Source organism: Uloborus diversus, chromosome 7 (genome assembly GCF_026930045.1).
Source record: "Uloborus diversus isolate 005 chromosome 7, Udiv.v.3.1, whole genome shotgun sequence".
NCBI classification, from domain to species: Eukaryota; Metazoa; Arthropoda; class Arachnida; order Araneae; family Uloboridae; genus Uloborus; species Uloborus diversus.
Window position 1 is genome coordinate 79736864 of NC_072737.1, and position 20600 is coordinate 79757463.

Genomic DNA, 20600 nt, shown 5'->3' on the forward strand with positions numbered 1-20600 from the left:
TATAACCAGTTTCTGCCACTGGCACGGCAAAAACTAGTTTCTGCCGGCAGAAAGCCAACCCTGAGTATAGCACATAAAAGCTATTAAAAGTAGCAAATTGAAAGATCCCAAAATCAAACCTGAATTTTGAAAAATCATTGTATCCACTTCTGTTGCAGCCGCTTGCCCTGTTTTGCGATGTGATTTTACTATTTGGACATCTCTTATTTTGAATTACTGTTACTTTCAACACTTACGTTTTGTATTCTTTAGTAGCGAACTTGCACGTTCTTGGTTTTGCCACGCCCACTCAAAAAAAGCAAGTCGATTGTATTCGAGTTCCATTCAATCACTCGTAAGAACTTTGTTATTAAATTTATCACTTTATCTTAATTTGTTGAAGGTTTTAGATCTTTAGTCAGGCGATAGAATACAGAAAAAAGGGAATTCTAATGCTCTAAAACAGTAGTGCCGAACATACGTCCCGCAAGACTAATCCATGCGTCCCACTGCTACGTTCAATGTTAGAAATCACACATGTTCTGGAATTTCTGAATCTAATAATTTATATGCATTTGAAAATGTGCAAATAAGTAAACAAAACAAGTACTTTTGAATCAGAAGATTGATGGGTTTTTTTCAAAAAAATGTCTGGTTTAGAAACAAAGAACTAAACTATGTGGCTTTTCTTTAAAGAACCAAAGTACTATCAAGTTAGGTGGATGATTAAATGCACTGTTGGACACTGAAAGGCAACTTTTGAAGCAAATTTATTGAAACTTAGTGATGACTCATTCAACCTTTGTCCCATTCATTATCATTCTGCCTGTTTATAAAAAAGAATTAGACATTTAAGCATCATAATTTTTGTTTCACTGCATTTTTACTTTACTTAAATTTAAATGATGAAGACAAATAGGAATAGTTTAGTTTTTTAAGTGTACACTTATATTTTTTTACATTACGAGTAAGTGCTTCAATGAGGCTGTGGCATTCATGTAGATGTTTTGCTAAAGCTCATTTCCAAAAATTAGTAAGTTTGAGATTAAATGGTGCTATTCTCTTCGTGAACAAGGTCATGAAAATTTTTATTGAAGTTATGAAAAAGTCTTGGAAAAGTCATGTAATTTTTTCATCCGAATAGAGTATGAACCCTGAATTTTCTTGTCTATTTCTCGAAATTACATTACACCACAAACTCTCTGAAGCCTGTGATTTTCTCTAAAGAAAACACGTGGAACGGAATGTTTTTCCTTTCTCTTTAGTATTGTTAATCACCGCAAGGTAGCGTACTCGAGCTCTGGAGTTGCGAATATATTACAATACTTTTCTGGTCGTTATTATTTGCTCGAGAAATGTTTAAATGGAATTCGAGTATAATTAATTTCATCTCAGTTCGTTAGAAACCTTGACATACATTAAAATATTGTTAATGTTGCGATCGCAATACTCGTTCTTGACGATATCTTTGTGAGTTTTTTTTTTTAATTTTTTTATTTAAAAAAAAAGAAAGAAAAATTTCGTTTTTTGTAAGGATTAGGAATTGTCTGTTTTTTAACGAATTTTCTTCTTTTCAAGCGTTTTTGAGACGAAGGATGATATAAAAGTTGGAAAAATATAAAAAATCTGTTTATGAGTAAAATCTGGGGAAAATTCGAGCAGTTTGTTTTTTTTTAAATTTAATTTGTATTAGGATTGTATTAAAGAGAAAATTATTACTTATTATTGAATGAAATTCTTGAATAGAGAGTGATAATTTTTCATTTTTTTATTTCTCAAGCGATCATCCTAATTCGTCAATGTGTTTATTATATTTTCTGACTTGAAATATTTCTCAGAAAATGCGTTTTCATTTTTTCAGTAATGTATTGAATTCTTTAATAAACTTTAAAACTAAATTTGAGACACGCAATCCCTTTCTTTAAAAACTTTCGCCTTGGGAATTCGCAACTGTCACCCTTGAAACATTGCATTCATTGCTTTTGTTTAAATAATGCAGGGCAATTTCAAATTTAAACTGATCTTGAATATTAAAATCATTTCCCCCCCCCCCCTTTTATTTCCATCTTTTTAAACATTTTCCAACCATTGAACTAATTGCGTCTTTGCTAGCCGGGATGCAATTTGAAACATATTTAGTGATAGGGTAAGAATGTTAGTGTTGTTTAGGTTGTGTATTGGTTACAGGGGAGCCCATCCCCTCACCCAAGTTCAATGGCGCAAATCCCCCCCCCCCCCAAAAAAATCTCAACCCTCTGTCTTTCCCTTTTTTATTTTTTATCTCTTTTTTATTTTATTTATTTTTTCAAAACATTATTTATTTATTTATTTATTTTAAATTATTATTATTAGTTCATTAGAAAAGTTCTGTGCTACGCCAATGATGCACACACACACACACACATTAAATAAACAAATGAAATAAAATATAAACAGAATAAAATAAAATAAAACAAATGATTTAAAATAAATCAATTAATAAATTTGAATAAATTAAAAATCCCCCCCCCCAAATTGATGGCGCAAGTTGCGTCTTATTCCCTCCCCCTCCTGTGGGCGCTCCAGGTTGGTTAGGTTAGTATTGTGTACTGCCTTGAATTAAAACATTAGAAATACATGTTACATCCTCCTCCCTCTTCGAATGTATTTCTTCTGCAACTTAATATAATCATTCATGATAAAAGGATTTATTTTCTCCTGATATTCTACGGAATAACTTCTGCGGTGCGAATTAAGAATTGCCGAAATGTGTTTGTGGGCTAATTGTTGTAAATAACTTTTTACCGACGTATTTCTTTTACTGACGTATGAAGTTTTAAAAAAAAGTAAGAAAAATTCATTAATATTCAAACATCTTAAAGCATTATCATTTCATACCTTTTCTTTTTATGCTAATATGCTTTTGTCACATGACAAAAATGGAATGTTTTCCCAGTTGTCAGTGTAAATTGGAGCGTAAAGTTGTGAAAAACTGAGTAATTGTTACGCACTGGAAAGCTTTCTAACAAGTTTCCGTTTTTATCGATCTGGCAGATGGTCGCTGTTCGGGGTTCAGTGACAGAAGTTCTACTTGTTCCGACATTTTTTTGTTTGTTATTTTCTTTGCGTACACATGTAGTGGCATTTATAGTTGTGTTAACATAGCTGTGCGGAAACTATTGAATAGCGACTTCGTGTAGCGTTTTTGTTTTTCTATTTTTTAGAAAAAATATTTTGGTCTGTGTTATAGAAGAAGGAAATGTAAAACTAGCTTTGATAAGAACACGGAAATCGAGAGAGTGACAGAATTCATATAATATCTTCATTACATTATTTTGTTTGATCATTGATGTTACAGTGGACTCGCGCTACAACGCGATTCGACTTACGCATAATGGCTATAAACGCTAGTTTTTCGCAAGTAACGAATTCTATAGCTAACGCGAATTCCTCGCCTGCAGCATGAAAAACTTCGGACGTCTCGGTTTTCAGCCAAAATCCTGGTGTCCCGGTCGTTTACTTCACGTCCCAGTAGGAGATAAATTTGATTACAGATGACCAGGAAAGTCTAAAAATAATTTACTGTGCATATTATTTAGGATAATTATTTTCCATTTGAAACATTGACTTGTAAAATTTATATCAGATTAGCTTTCGAGGATTTTTTACAAGATTAAAAAAAAAAAAAAAAAAAAAAAAAAAAAAAACACTTTCTGAAAAAGTTTTGATGAATAAATATTGTTCAAAAACTTTTGTTCCTCATTCAAAGTGTTTCTTCTTACTAAAGAAACTCATAAAAAACTGTCAGAAATTAATGATAGAATGTTTAAATTTAGAAATGTCAGAATGTTTAAATTTATATGCTTGTGTCATTTATAATTACCCGCGGTATAGGCTCATAATTCCATTTATTAATAGCATTAAGAATGAACTATAGTTGGGGCAAACTTAACGTGGCAGCCCTGTGAAAGGCTACGTAGATCCTAATAGCAGCATTACATTTGCTGCCAGGTTTGTGTAACACTAACTATACTCTCTAAAACCTTCTAAAAACCAGCAAGGGGTGTGTACAATTTTGAAAACTCGCTACGTTAGGTGGGGAGGGGAGGGGGGGGGTTACTTCGGTGTCCCGGTTGAACATTTCGAAAATCTGGCAAGCCTAGGCTTAAGAATCTATCGCCGTCGTTATTGGCTACAAAATATTGTGAAAATAGAAATTCAGACAATTCTCATATATATAACAGCCAATGGTTGAGTAACGTTCCTGACGTCAACAACAATGAAACACGCGGCACGACATGATAATATGATAACATGTTTTGGTAATGTTTAACATGCAGGGAAAGGCTTTATTGTGACAAGGCTGAACTCGATCCGGTGACGCAACTGTTTTACTGGTAAGACTGTCATTTCAGGGGAATGAAGAAACGAAAAAGTGCTCAACAAATGAACGCCACTCCACTACTGGAGTTGAGGGTTAATCCACTGGAATTAGGGTTAAAATTTCGACTGTCAAAATAACACCAAAGAAGAAGCAATGACTTCGTTCAAATGTAGAAGCAATTTTCACCCGTCATATCTTGACGGGCGATTTTCTAGTTAATAAGATACTAAGCGAGCTCTGAAGACAAAATGACTAACTCATTTCTTTTCTTAGAAATTAGCACTTGTGTGAAAAGCATTTGGATGGATATTTAATTCAAAACGCAATGATTGATTTCAAATGGCACAAATAGGCAGTTGAAAGTTCTTTTCAAGTCATGAGGAAAACCAGCTATCCCCATTCTTATTAAATTCTTCAAAGATAATGCATTCGGATCGTTAAGAGGTGAAACCCTGGGGTAACCGTGTTTCTTTTTCCCCCTTAATGACGTAAGAAGCAAACTAGTTATTTAATGGCCACTTGTTACTTGCACATTCCCAGTAAGCGGAAGCAGTGGTGTGTAAAATACTTAGTGACCCTGAATAAGCATATTATAAAATTTGAATTTTAGATTCAATATGTGTGTTGCTGCTTTTGTTGTGTTTAGATAATCCATTTGTTCGTTAGAAAGATTCAAATTCAGATTAAACTAGTTTTGAAGTTATAACATTTTATATTCTCTCTTCAAATTTATATTCTGGGTTGAGTTTAAAGGAGGGAAGGAAATGTTCCTCCGACCCAAATTTGTCGCTACGTTTAGGTCGAAAATATTTTACCCCAAATTAGGAGGTACATATACTTTTGCACTAAATATGGGCTCAGATGATTTTATAATTTTACTTGAACATTTTTTTCAGATTTCAGGCTACAATGCTATCAGTCAATAGCATTTGACTCGGTAAACTAGTTCACTTCACTGCACTTAAGTATTCCTCCATACCTACGTCTAATTTTAATATACTAGTTGATTAGGATGCGGCTCAAGAGTGCGAACTCTGGATTTTCGCACCTAATTTGGTACTAATATAAGGGGGAACGCTTGGTAAGTGGTTGCTGTTAATTGATAGTATAACACCCTGAAATCCCTGAAAAAAAATTTAAAAAGTGTTCAAATTTATAGCTGTTAACTTAGGAGGGAGGGGGGGGGTACTAGTATGAGGATGTAGCTAGCAAAGTTAATCCTTTGATCAACAAGTCACAGGCAAATAGACAGAGAATGGAGTCGCCCATCGGCCGACCGCGGACCGGTGCGTCTTTGTGTGTGTGTGTGTGTGTGTGTGTTTCGCCCCTTAACTTGGGCACCTTTGTTTCTCCCCTCCCCAAACCTGTGTGACGTTTTCTCCCCTCCTTCGAACCTATGTACGTTTCCTTTTCTTTTTTCTCTCTTTTTTTTTTCTGGTGCCCTCGAACCTGTGCGTCTTTTGGGCAGGGCCGATCCTAGCAGGTGTGCAGAGTGTGCACCGCACAAGGGCGGCCGAAGCAAGGGGCGGCCGCAGGCCGCATCATGTAATTCTTATAATTAAGAAAAATTCCTCAAGAATTTCTCACAAGATAACTTATAATAACTCGAATAAATATGCTGAATTTTAAACGTTCACTTATCATAGTAAGTGTCGATATCCCGACAGCATATATAGCATAGTTTAAGAAAAATAGAATGTTTGGGAATATTGTGTTGGTTCATTGTCCATTAATATTTACTCTTTACACACATGCTTCATTTGGTTGCAAAATTTGTGACAGAACCGGTAATCAGGCATGGATACAGGGGAGGGGAGATGAGGGAAATGGCCCCCTCCTGAAGCATGAAAGGGTGCCTTCTAAAAGGAGCACCGAGGGCGGCCACTAATGTTTACCCTCCAAACTTTTATAGACCTAAATAATGAAGACATTTTTTACTTACATAAAAAAAAAAGCTATACTGATTAGATACTCTCATCATAAGCATTTCAAACAACAAAATCTGTGTTCAATAATCGTGGATGCGTAGGAAGAAAGTGGAAAATTGCGACGCCTTTGAGAGTCAAATATATATGAATGACGAACTAAAATTTTGTAATTTTCCTACTTCACGGCAATTTTTTCTAATTAAAATCCCGAATGAACTGCCCGGTTTCAGATCAGGTAGGAGGACAGGGCTCTTGCCCTGGGTAGAAAGTTTAAACGAAGATCCAAAAGGATGCCATGACCTCCCTGACAAGACTAAAAGAAGGCTTAAAATTGCGTTTCTAGAACTTTAATTTCGGAACATTTCACTGGTTGAACCACCGATCTTAAGGACCCAATTAAGTCTCTGGTTCACCCCTTCCACTTTAACTTAATCAAACATAGCCTAAAAATGTTGGCTCCGAAATCTAAAATGTGTTTTTAAAGGACAGCCTTTCCTAATGTCATCAAAAATTGCTTAATGACATTTTTCGGATTTCTTTTCGAAATTTTTGCGATGGACTTTTTGCAATTACTACCAAAGACAGTCTCAGTTAGCGTCTTTAGAGAAGCCCCTAATCCCACCCCCTTTCACTTAATTTATTGAAAAACAAACTAAAATTGCGTTTACAGACATTAGTTTCAAGAACTTTCGGGGAAGGACTCCGGATCCCCCTTTTCTCCAATGCAATCACTATACCTCGAAATTTCGTTTTTAGATGGTTCCGCGGAGCCACTTAACCCTTCCTGCCTAAACTAGCCTGAAATTGACTTCAGTTTCTAGTTCGTGAGGGCACACTGAACCCCCGCCCGCTCTTAGTCCCATCGTTATCAAACAATGCCTAAAATACGTTTTTGGGACTTCAATTTCTAAAAAATTCCGGAGGAGAACTGCTTGGCTTATGTAACTTTTTACCGCTCTAATGCATACCCATCAATCGTCGAGGTGAGGTGAACAAAAGTCTATAGTTGCATTTTTCAGATATTAATATCGAAAAATATCCGTAAGATCCGCCGAAGCTTCCCAGTATCGTTAACGTCACCAAAGATAGTATAAAACTGCGCTTTTAGAAACATCCGCTTGGAGCATCAAAACCCTTCCTTCTAAAAAATAGACTATAATGGATTTTAGTTCTGAAAAATATTTCGGTTCGGAATATTTTCACGTTTCCCCTATCGTTTTCAAATATAGCCCAAAATGGGTTTTTTAAACAATAGTGCCGAGAAATTACCGGGGGAAAGCCGCCAGATTCCCTACCATCACCAAAGACAGCCTAAATTTGCGTTTTAAACTTCAATTTCGAAAACCTTCGATGGGAGGCGATTGAATCTCTCTCCCTCTAGCAACGTCAACAAAGGTAACCCAAAATTGCGTGTTTAAAACTTCAGTTTCGGAAAATTTTCGGGAAGAGCGCCGATCCTTCCTTCGCTACGGTCACAAAATATAGCTTCAAACTGATTTCCATTTGGAAAGAATTTTAGGAAAGAACATCAACATTACTATCTCCTGAAGTCTCGAAAAAGTTCCTAAAATTGCGACATTTGACTTCAATTTCGAAAATTTCTCCATGCACCTTCAGTATACCCGACTCTTTTGTCCTTGCAACCGAACACAACCAAAGAAAACCTAAAACCCTTTTTCATACGCCAATTTCGATAATTTTCTCAGATAAATCCCTCACCCCTGCTTCCTCTCCTCCGTCCTTCTTCTGATGTCACTGAAGACAGACTATAAAATGCGTTTTTAAGACTAGTAAATTTTGGTATATATTACTTTCTTCAAAGATATAAATTGTACCTAAAGAGTTTCTTACTATAAAACTTTTATTCCTTTTTATAAATTCATCATTCTTCTGTTTTTTTAATTAGAATTTGGTATAGAAATTTGAAGAAAGATTTATATGGACGTTAAAATGAGTCAAAATATGCAAATTACTCTTGAGGGGCGGCACATTAGGTCTTTGCACACGAGCGGCCGACACCCTAGGATCGGCCCTGCTTTTGGGAGTCAAGGTTGGTGCCCTATTGGGGGACACAGTCCGCCCTCCGCTGATGCTACGCACTTTGAAGAAACAAACAAGCTCAGAAGTACTCTTTGATATAAGCCAAAAACAATATTTAGGTCCATGAAAATAGTGATAAATACTTTTTTTCTAGTAGCCAAAAGTATTCGAATGTAGCAATTAATTTGGCAAGAAATAGTTATAAGTTTAACACAAAAAAAGGGGGGGGGGGTAGAGAAAAGATTTAAAATATAGGGAAGGTAGTAGGAAAAAGAAATAGGGCTTTTGTTAATCAGAAATTAAAAAAATAAAGCTATGACTTTCAAAGCTGAAAAATTAGAACAGGAGGAAGCAAGGTCATAGCGAGGGGCAGTGATTGGGAATTAAACCCTCAGAACCATTGTGTGTGTGTGTGTGTGTGTGTGCGCGTGTTTTTTTTTTTTTTGTCATATTGCTGGGCCTAGTACATTTCTGAGTACCACCTTTTAATAGTCTTCAGATGGGGTGATGTGGAGAAAAGTACCTTTTGATAGAATTGTAAAACTGAGTTTATTTTTGCTTTTAAAACTTCTCTGCAGTCAAAAAATCAACTATCTTTCTCTGTAACAGTTTTAATTCCCAACCTTGCCTCATCAAGCAAAGGAATATATAAACAGTTTTTCCATATCTTTTGTTTCGCCTCTTTGTAACCGCTTCTCCTCTTGAATCCTTCATTATTGAATTAAGGTGAAGAGGACATTATTTCTTGCTTAACGTAGGTGTTCTTTGCCGAGGGCATGTCATCAGCACTCACTTCCATCCCCGAAACCTCATTTCCAGAAGGCGGATTTCCCTCTGTCTGGGACCAGTGATTATGTTTGCATGTTTCTGTCAAGAGTAAATAACAGTTGGGACGAATGGGAGACGCGCAACGCATTTTCCTTAATGATTATTCTAGAAAATCATCTTTAGCAGCGGATGTACTTAAGTTTTGAATGTTTGAACGATGAAATTCTTTGAAAGTGTAGTACGATTTGTGTCTTAGTTATTTAAGTGAAAAAGGTCCATTAATTTTAATCACAAAGTGCTAAAAATTCTGACTTTTAATTGATTTACGTTATAAGGGGCCATTCAATAATTACATCACGCTGATTTTGGCAATTTTTGACCCCCCCCCCTCTACTACTATGTAAGAGAACGTAAGATTTTTCAAACCCTCCCCCCCCCCCTATTCTTAAGTGAGATTCCATTTCTTTTTTCAAAATTATAAAATGTTGTTAGAAAAGGACCAGTTTCACTAAATCTCCCATTTTGACATAAACCAAAGGTTTTTGTTTTTCAAATATATTATATGATGCGATACTACTTAAAAATAAAACATGCCATACATAGTTCTATTCTTTTATTATATTTTTCGCTATTCATTCTTAGTAAAACAAGTAAAAAGGGGCTCATCCTAATAGTATGTTTTTTACCTTCCAGAAGCAAATAAAATATCGATTTGAAAAATATTACGTAACATTGGGTTGAACTCTCCCTCCCCCTCCGGAAAGCGGAAAGTAAGGGTATGTAAAGAGATTTTCTCCCCCCCCCCTTCCTCCGCATAACCCGTACGTAATTAATGAATGGCCCCTAACATATGGGGCAGCGAGAAGCAAAGGGATGTAAGTGGTAAAATTAAAAATTTTGGGCATAACCAGTACACATGGTGGGTGAACCTCCCCTCTGTTTTGGGGCAAGAGACGGTACTAGCCCTGGTAGTTGCTGCTAAACAGCATGATTTAGAAAAAAAAATTTAATGAAAGCCTACCTACGATGTTATCTTTGCGTTTTACTCAAAACTTTGAAAATGTCCACTACATCCCTTTGCTTCTCACTGCCTCATATGAACTAGTTAGATCTCCGTAAATAGAGTGGTTGTTTTAATGAATGATCAACTGTATTGTTATAAATTTATTCTCTTCTCTACAATGGATTGTAATGTTGGATAATATCTCGTTAAGTCGACTCGAGTGTAAAGAGTTATTATTATTATTTTTTTACTGCATTGCTTACTTCCTTTTGAGCTGTCACGAATTGTTTATTATTCTCACTTGACCAAAGTTGATGTTGTTCTGATTTTTCAGATTAGTAAGACGACAGTTTTTTGTGATGTTAGAGAGCGAAATTTTCCTCGTTATAGATACAAATCGTCCGATGTTTGATTTTATTCATATTCTTTTTTAGGGCTTTACTCAAGCAGAATTTACATTTAAAAAAGTTTTTTTTTTTTGTAAAGTAACGTTTTTTCAGGAAAAAAAAAACACTTAGAAACTTGAACAGCAAAATTTCATCTGAATGAAAAATTTCCATAAACCTAATTCCCATCATTTAGGATTGATAGGAAGTAAAAATACATAACGTTATACGCTGTAAAATAATCGGTATGATAAGTATACTGATGGATATCGGATTCCATATGTAAGAAACAAGAAACCCAACGAGTAGGGTACTATCTCAATTCGTGATTGCGAAAAACATTATTTGAATTGTAGACGTCAAAATTCAAATAAATTCCAATGATTTTACATTTTCTCTTTTTTAGATTGAAGTATTTTACCTTTTCTTTTATTGGCTGATGAACTTTTGAAACTTGAGTGCGCTGCGTATGAAACGTACGCTAGTAAATCCGAGTGGTTTTCTATTATGGTGAGTCGCAGCTGCAACTAGAAACCAGAAATAGGTTACATACCTTGCTACTCCGAAATAAAAATTGATTTTTCGTTCTAGTTTGAAACATATGCTAATAAAATCTAAAACTGAGAACTTAGGTGAGTTTTATGGATTGTAATATTCTTTTATTCGGATTTTGCTTGTGCACTAGTCCCAGTGCCATCAAACTTTGGAAATCAGTGGCACCGCGCTCGAAGTTCAAAATGGGGAAGAGAGGTTTAAAAAGGGTCAAATTTGCAAATTTAGGGACTCATTCAACATTAGCAGAATTCGATCGAATGGAATACATCAACTGTATCTACCAATGGCACAGCCAGGAATTTTCTTTGCCCCACCCCAAAGGTAATTTCTCGCTACGCTACTACAGTAGATGGAATTCGATCGAATCGCACAACATCGAGTTCAATGAGCCCCATAATCCGCATGAAAGCATACTTTTGATGTTATTAAACATTTGGCCCACTTGATTAAAGAGCTACGATCTTTTAAATGTAGAGGATAATCTTCTGTAGAAACATAGAAGTCCAGTTTATGCTCGAATTGACTCGAAGCTTGCGTAAGTAAATAACGAACTAAATAAAAGTCTCAAATTTGTATTAGTAGTTCAAATATGACGGTAAGGAAAAGTGTTTAGTCTTAAGCAATAAGTTTTGCTTTACTGTTTTAGAAAAAATAGGATTCCCGCTTAATATATTTCAAGCAGTTTGGAAAGTGCTCAACTCTCGTAGCATCTCAGGAGTCTGCGCGCCCGGCAAGTCCTGATTATGCATGCATAGGCGGCTCGTACGGGGGACAAGAGGGGCAGATGCCCCCTCACTTTTTAAATATATAGGGGCCTTGTTCACTTTTCAAAGTTAAAAATTAATGATCGATCGAGAAATAATTTTTATAGGGTAGATTCATTTATTTTACGAAAGTAAAAATTCTAACTATAAATGAATTTTTCTCATCTTATTTCTTAAAAATAGAACTTTGAATTGGAAGAAGAAAGTCTACGCGGTGGCCATCCGTCCAGATTTTTGAGGCCATATTCCACATTTTTTGTAGGTCATAGAATCGGTAATGTTAAAAACCATTAATGACGCCCGATTCCCCCCCCCCCATTGCTAAAGCTCTACGCCCCCTAACCCCTCACATTTCTTTCGAGTCCCCACTTTTTTGGTGCACCAGCCGCCTATGAATATGCAGTATGTTTCCATTTTGTAGGTTATCTGCAGTCTTTAATTTTTTATGACGATAATTTACGTAATGTGTGTGTTGGGATGGAGGCACTCATTTGTGAAAAGAATGTACATAAATAATGATCAACAATGCAGAATCTATTGTAGAGGACAATTCACTACTTTGTGACAAGATGCTGTTGGAAATACTTCAGTCGCCGATATTATAGGCTTTTCAAAAAAAAAAAAAAAAAAAAAGATACTGCTAGTTAAATAACGTAAAGTAACAACATATAAAAAGAAAATTCGCATATATATTGCAGACATATGTTTCGGCGTTTCAAGGAACGCCTTTTTCAATGCAAAACGTAGTGAAGTCTTAATGAGTAAATATAACTAGTGGTACATGTATTTTAGCGTTGACTTTTGTTACTTTTACAATTTCCTTGATCTGCTTTTATCTACGAGATTCGCTCCACTCTATTCCGTACATAGTCTGGGGTTACTCGATACTATGCACCGCAGGTAATTCCCTAACGTACCCGCTTGTTGAACGTCTCAAAATTAACCTTGTTCAAAACCAGAGGTAACAGCTAAGCGTGAATACAGCTTGGAGGGGGTCGTTATCAAAATATGACAACACTCATCGGAAGGGGGTGGGGTGAGTGTCAAAAGTGCAATATTCCAGCACAAATGAGGTTTATGGAGATCTCCCCCAGTAATTTCCCGAATTTCAAGTCCGCAAAATGAAGTTTCAGATTGTCTTGGATTTCTCTGAGGGGGTTATGACTTCTTGACCAGCCCCTTCTTGATTCGCGCTTAGTAACAGCTTTTATCTACGACACAGGCAATTAATTTCTGAATGTCTTCCCCGTGAATATTCGCTGCATCAGTCATGGCTTGGTATACACCGTAAAAATATGCTCGGTCTTTTTCATGATTACATGTCTTCCCTATCGGTTAATCACTGCTGTCGCTTTCCCCCTCCTTCTCTGTTTAGTATTCTAGGTTCACTTCATTCAGCTTTGGGCACATTGCCGTGTCGCGTGCATGTTTTGACCTTACCGCTCCGAGTTCACTTTCTGTTGTTAGAGTCGATGTCATTAACACCGACTCTGTACGACAGTTTCCTAGTAGGAAGTGAGTCGTAAAAGTCAACCTTCTCAGATTGCCGCATACTCATTTTGATTTATCGGAATTAAAATATGCTGGTGGATATGGAGTCGTTCTGATTAAAAGGAAATGAAACACTTGAGTAAAGAAATGTGTTGATTGGAATAAATTATTTATTCATCATCAAAAAAGAACGAAAAAACATTGTTATTCATTAATCCTCCCCCCCCCCCCCCTCCTAATGAGAAAATTTGATCCTATAGTGATGCACTAAGTGACGCGTTTAGCCAAGTACCGACTGTATTCAAAAGAGAGCCACCGATCTGTTTGTTCACCTGAAGAATTTTGCATTTCTTTAAGTGCTGGGTCTTGAGCATAGAGTTTTTTTTTTTTGTGTGTGTGTGTGTGTGTGTGTGTGTGTTTGTTTTTTAAGCTGAATTCAATTTGTTATCTAATTGTGGAGTTCTTTTAGATTTTGAGCCTAACATTTTGTAATAATGAAGTTTTTTTTAAATGGGGTTGGGATAGATGGGACCGTTTTCCCCCCCTTTTTTGTTGAACATTTCGTTTTTGAAGCCTTATACAAAATTTTGAAATCAATAAATGAACTTATTGACTTGTTTTATTATAAGAGTTTATTTCTAAGCAGAAGTTCATCATTATTTTCTGAAATAATGATTCAAATATTCTTAACAATTCTTTAATTTTATGTAAGATGATTGTCCCACTTACCTTATACGATGGGTAACCGACCTTTAAATTTAAAGCAAGCACATCTAAAAATAAAGTAATGGGTCTTACTTGATAAAGTATAAATTTTTAGTATTTTTTTTTTTTTAATGCTTCCATTTTTGAGATATCTACTGACAATTAAGTCTGTATGATGGAAAATTATGAAACGAAAAGCAAAACAATTACATCTGCGAAAATTATTGAAAGCAAAGAGGTAAAAATTTATTTTTACAAACGAAGCAGTGTTGAATAAACGTAATACAGTTGATTAAAATCGATTTTGGTAAATTAGCAAACATCATAAGTTGAAATAGAAATTGGGGAAACACTAAATGGCAGCTACTATTCAAAGTTTGCTGCGGGAAAATCATTATCATTTTATCCTCAGTAATAATTCCAACACCATCTGCATCAGGTCAATAAAGAGTGTTGCTATTTCAATTCTTTCTTGAAAATTTAGCAGTATGTTTTTCATTTTCATCATCAACTTCTAAAATAAGAGCTATATAATACTTTATGGTTTTCTTAGATGCAAGTTTCCCAAATACATTGTCATCATTAAAGTGACATGATCAAGGTAAAAGTAGTACAAAAGTCATTTCATTTGTGGTTAGGGACATATAGCCCACTTTTTTCAAACAACCCTATATGGAAAAAAAAAAAAAACAAAAAAAAAAAAAAAACAATGAAACTGATTAAGTTGAAGCTAATTGATTAAGCTCTTATATCTCTTTCTGATGTAAGAAATCTGCTAGTCATCAAGAATGGGAAGTTTGTAGTAAAAATTCTTTGCAAATGTAAAAGTATTTGATCATATCTTCTTTTGACTAATTAATAAATAATTAATTATAAGATGTGATTAATAAAGGTGTAGTTCATAAAAAATATGAAAAATATTAAGATTGATAAGTTATTTGTTTAGAAATACCCCTCCCTCCTCCCATTTCCTTTTATATGTGAGCAGGTCTCCACAGAGCTTAAAACAGTCTGTAAAATATCTGTATTGAAATATTGGCAGAAACAGAGAGAATGCATAGCAATAAATTTTATCCTGCATTAATGTTAGGTACATATAAATTTTTTTAAGCAATCATGATTGTTTATTGTTTTTACTTGACAGCAGTTGATGTTCTTAGGTTTTATTTTTCTATTCTTATAATACTCCTCTGGTGCACAGGTCTCCACGAGTATGTCCCTCCTCCTCGGTGGTGACGACCATGGGATGCAAGCAGCCCATAAACGTTTTGAGGTTTTGTCACTGGTCATTGAGCAAAATACTTAAAAGATTTGTATTTGTATTGGGAGATTTAGTGATAAACATGAGGGGGAGGACTAGCAATTTTGAAATTTTTGATGTTTTTATGATTGTATGTTCTTATTCCCGTTTTATGGATGGAAGAAATAATCGTTGATGTCCACCTTTGTAAAATAAGCAATATTAAGATCAATAAATTACAATGCATTTTGTCTATGTTTTTTTTTTCACTTGTCAATACCATTATTGTGTTTGCTGCCCCAATCTCATATTGTTTTCTGTATTTATTACAGTAGGCGCCAGATTATAGCGTCAGTGGTTAATTGAATCAACTTCTTTAATGAATCAAATCGTCAAAAACAGAATAAAATCTAACTTTATGGAATCAAAACTGTTTAGAACAAAAGTGATTCATATAAGCTGCGGCCAATGTTTTGCAAAAATAAAAGTACTGTATAATTCAGAAAGGTTAATTACATAATATAATTAGCATGAAAGTGATCTTATTTTACCTTCTTGAACTTGTAGTAATGATTTTTTTCCTGTTTTTGTTGATTATTTGCTTTTCTCCTTAGGGTTTACATGATCCTCTAAACTCCTCTACATATCTTTTGGACGCAATCCATTGAAATCCTGTTCATGGAAGTGGGCTTACGTGTTGTGAGAGGGCCTGACTGGAAGTGGGGCAATCAAGATGACGGAGAAGGTCACGTTGGAACTGTTGTTGAAATTGGAAAACCTGGGAGTTCTACATCACCAGACAAGACAGTTGTGGTGCAGTGGGATTCAGGATCACGTACAAATTATCGCGTCGGATATCAGGGTGCTTTTGATCTGAGAATATTGGATAATGCTCCATTAGGTATTCCTTTAAATGTTCAATTGAATTTTTACATCACAGTTCTGTTGCTAGCTTACTTTTTCAAACAATCTTTCTTTCAGACATTTTCTGAGTCATTTGACCACACAACATTACCAATTAAATGCTGTAAATTAACCTGTTATTCCTTGAAGCTACATCACTGACCTAGTGCCATTTTATGTGTGTGGTCTTTTCCCTCATGTCACAAACCCTACTTTAGTTTCTTACCCATGGTGGTAGTGCAGTGGAGTGCCACAAATTCTCCAACCTGAAATCTGCGTCAATTTTTTAATTTTTTAAAATTAATTTTTCATTTATATTTTAATTTGATATATAATGAACCGAATCACAATTAGTTGCCCAAACAATTATTTTGCACATAATTCGTGGATAATGTGTTCTGTTTTATTATTATGCATTATTATGCATGCCGAGCGATGCAATCAAACAAAACCATTTTTATTCGAAAAAATATGTTTGTATTTTTGCTCAGTATGTTTTATATTGTGTACTACTAAAGAAATAATAAAAAATATCGTAAACCGCAGATGCTAAAAGATTGCTACAGATTTACAGCAAAACGCTTATATTTCACATGACACCTGAGATCAAAGACACACAAAAATAAGTCAAAAATACAAACAATTTAGCATGTAAAAGCCAAATGCAGATGATTTTGGACATTTCAATTGTAAAAAAACATCTTAACTATTGAAAATAAATACCAAGTGTTTTCAAGCTGGCGCCATTTAGTGGTTTTTGTTTCTTTATGGCATTGGCTACTCGAGCAATTTTTCTTTTGAATTAAAAAATTTTTTAAGTAACTGCTGAAAAAACTAGCTATCATAATTTTTCAAAAATGATTATAAGCTATTCAATTGTTCTTGGAAGTAATTCCTGATTTTTTCTAAATTTTTATTGTTGTTTCAATTCTGTAATTTTAAGATACCGCTTAAAGTTAGTAACTTTATGGCCGGAAATCCCTCAAAATTCGAAAACCTGCACAACCACGTCTCCCAAGTTGTGTAGATTTTGGTCTCCCCACTGTATTTTGATCCTTTCCAGTAAATATCCTTCCATAAATTGTGTTGGTGAAGCTTTCTCTAGTACTCTTATCGACAAACCATGTTTCTGCTTCATACTTATAGATGGTAGATCACACTGATTTAAAATTTTCTTTTTAAAGAAAGTAGCATGTGTGTTTGTTACTATTAAAATGCTTGTTTTTTACTAAAAGTTAGCTTCTCCTATTTTAAATCCTACTGATTTCATTGATGATGTTGCACATGCCTCCACAGAAATTACTAGAATTAATGCATGTAACTTTATATTTCTTTGATTTCAGCACATTTAAACTTTATTTTCTGCTTTGCAGCATAAATTTTTGACATTTCATTTATGCTTTGGATTTGTTTATTCATCCTAGTCCTTACTTTAAGACTGGGTTCTGGAAAGATTTTCAGCACTCTGTTAGCTTTTTGGGCTCTCTTAAAAATAATTAAAATAATCTAGCAAAACTTTGGCTAAAACTCGAAATTTAGTCAGATACCCTTTTTTCTACATTGCATAGTTCTAAAATTTTCTTTCATTGCTAAATTTATAAGGGAATTTTTTTTTCTTCCTAAGCTAATTTCCTAATTTGGACTGATTTCATTTCTCAAGTTGATTAATGCTACTGTTTTGATATTCATTCAGAGTTTAGCATACAAACAGATATTACCTCCTCATCTCTCCTTTCGTATAAGAAAATTAATTTTTAAAAAAAGGAAAAAAATGTTAAAGGACTTTCATAGGTACTTATAAAATACAGTTGGTTCTCTGTTTAAAGACTTTCAAACTACCACAAAAAATCTCCTTAAGTAGATAGCGTCCTTAAATAGAATACTTTTAACATTATAGTGGGCCATCTGGGACCGTGAAAAGCCGTCGTTAAATAGAGAAAGTCGTTAAATAGAGCCTCGTTAAACAGAGAGCAAACTGTAGTTAATTCTTCTCTTTTTAATTAGAAATTTCAAACCTTTCTGTAGATATACATCTCCTAAATGAAGTTTTGCTAAAAAAATTTGCAAATGAGCTATCTGTTGCAAGTGCACAGCACAGTGCATAGTTTAAATTGTTGAGATTTGTTACAAATACAAATATGACGACCAGAAACAGGCTCTGGGCCCAGCTAGGCTGATCCTAGTCAGTTTATTCCTTAATGAAGATCAATGGCCCTCTTAAAGCTATCCACCCCTTTGATCATTACCACCACTTCCGGTAAAATGCTGCAGACACATGTTTTGGCATTACAAGGAATGCCTTTTTCAATGCACAAATGTGAGCTTATGGATTTAAAGATGTCCGACAAAAGTCGGATTTTTTGTTGGACGTCTTTACATTCATTAGCTCCCATTTTATGCACTGAGAAAGATGTTCCTTTTAATGCAGAAACACATGTCTACAGTGTCCCTGCACTTTTGTACTTTTAACGTTGTTTTATTTGCTTTTTAAAATTGTTTATGTTTGGTGATTTAGAACTGTAATAGATTGATATAATTTGTTTTAGTTCCAACTTGATTAATCATATCTTTTATTTATTTGTTTATTTTTAATTAAAAGAAAAGCTTTTTGGAAAGTTTTTGACAAATAAAATTTTTTTGAATAATGCGTGGTTAAATTTCAGCTGGAACTTTGTTATAAAAACTATCATATGGACATGGAGGACTGTGCTACTATTCCAATGAGTTCAAAATTCATCACGTGTGTATCGGTGGTTCGTAAAACATATTTGGTACTCGGTACTCAAGCAAGTAGTGAAGGGCCGAGTACTCGGTACTCGACCAAAGTGCTACTCGGTACGTCTCTAGTTTAAATCCTCTTGAAGCTGTTTCACTTGTTCCTCATTCCCTACAATCCCCATAACTTTTACATCATCAGCGAAACAATTAATGTTTCCAGAAATATTTTCATCAATGTCATTCAAAAAATATAATAAACAGAATATCACATAAACGGAAGAGACCCTAAAACTGATCCTTGAGGAACCCTGCTTAAAACATCACTCCATTTAGAATGATTTTCTCTCATAACTACTCTTTTTTTCCTTCCAATCAGCCAATTCTCAACCCAAAGTAAGGTGTTTCCTCCTATTCCTATATCAGCTAATTTGATGAGAAGAGCAGCATGCGGTATCTTATCTAAAGCTTTTTTTAAATTCAATATAAACAACATCCACACACCTTTTGTTATCTAAAACCAAGGTAGATAACCTTGTCATAGAAATGCAATTAATTAGTAGCACACGATTTACCTTTCCTGAAACCATACAGCAAACTAGTCAACAGACTATTGGTCTCTAAGAAATTCATAATCTTATTCTGATCAAAGTTTCAAAAATCTTACAAGCCGCTGAAGTCAGACTTACAGATCTATAATTCCCTGCTTTACCTTTAGACGCTTTCTTGAAGAGCTGCGTAATATTAGCCAGCTTACAGTCCTCTGACACTGTTCCTGAGTTATAAGAAGCATTGCAAATATTTAAAATAACATCCACTAATTCCTCTGCACATTCAACTAAAATTTTTGGATAAATATTATCTGGTCCTGGAGCTTTAACTGCTTTAATTTTTTTCAAATAAAATAGAACTTCCTCCCTGGAAAATACAAAATCCTCTAGCTGTATAATAGCTTGTGTCTTGTTAGTGTCAACTGTTGAGATACAGTTATCGTTAGACACACTGGAAAAAAAGTTTTTTAGAACATTTGCAATATCCCTATCGTTCTGAATTAAATTTTCGTGCTCATCAACCAGTGGCCCAATTTGACTACTTCGAGCTTTCCCAGAATTAGCTTAAGCAAAAAACCTGTTAAGATTTCTGTCAATGTTATGTGCTAGCCTTTGCTCCTATTCCCTTTTCTGAATCTGTATCAATACTTAAAACTACGTCTTGCCTTATAATACTGAGCCTGTCCGCACTCTGACCAGTTTCTTTAAACTGACAAAAAGCAGCTTGCTTTTTGACAGTTACAAAGCACTTTTATAATAAATTGTACGAAAGTGCAACTTTGTACAATTTTTATGTAAATTTTTTCGTAAATTGATATTTGTGGTAGAATCTAAACAATAATTTTTTTTTTAATCATAGTCATTAGCTGCTAAATCAGTTGCTTCATTAAGTTCAAAAATTATACATGACTTTGTAAAACTTTGTAAATGCTTTGGTTTACATTTGGTGTAAAAACATATGTAATGCATAATTAAGTATTTAATTATTTCATTTGTTTCAGGAATCAAACATCCAAACATTATCTGTGATTCATGCCGGAAACAGGGTATAGCCGGTATGCGATGGAAATGTACTCGATGCTTTGATTTTGATCTGTGCACTCAGTGTTACATGTCCGACAAACACGATCTTACTCATCCTTTTTTAAGACTTGAAACAGCTGCATCATCTGGGTAAATGTTTTCCTTAAAAATAGCTTAATTTGTCAA

General features: G+C 34.6%; 1 protein-coding gene across 1 annotated transcript in view; it reads left to right on the forward strand.

Moving 5' to 3' along the window:
• LOC129226412 (E3 ubiquitin-protein ligase MIB2-like) overlaps positions 1 to 20600 on the forward strand; it is a 90079-nt gene that overhangs the window by 34270 nt on the left and 35209 nt on the right. The window contains exons 2-3 of the mRNA XM_054861012.1: positions 15837 to 16123; positions 20393 to 20564. Coding sequence (XP_054716987.1) covers positions 15901 to 16123; positions 20393 to 20564 — 395 coding nt within the window. The 5' untranslated portion in view covers positions 15837 to 15900. The remainder of the gene's footprint in view (positions 1 to 15836; positions 16124 to 20392; positions 20565 to 20600) is intronic.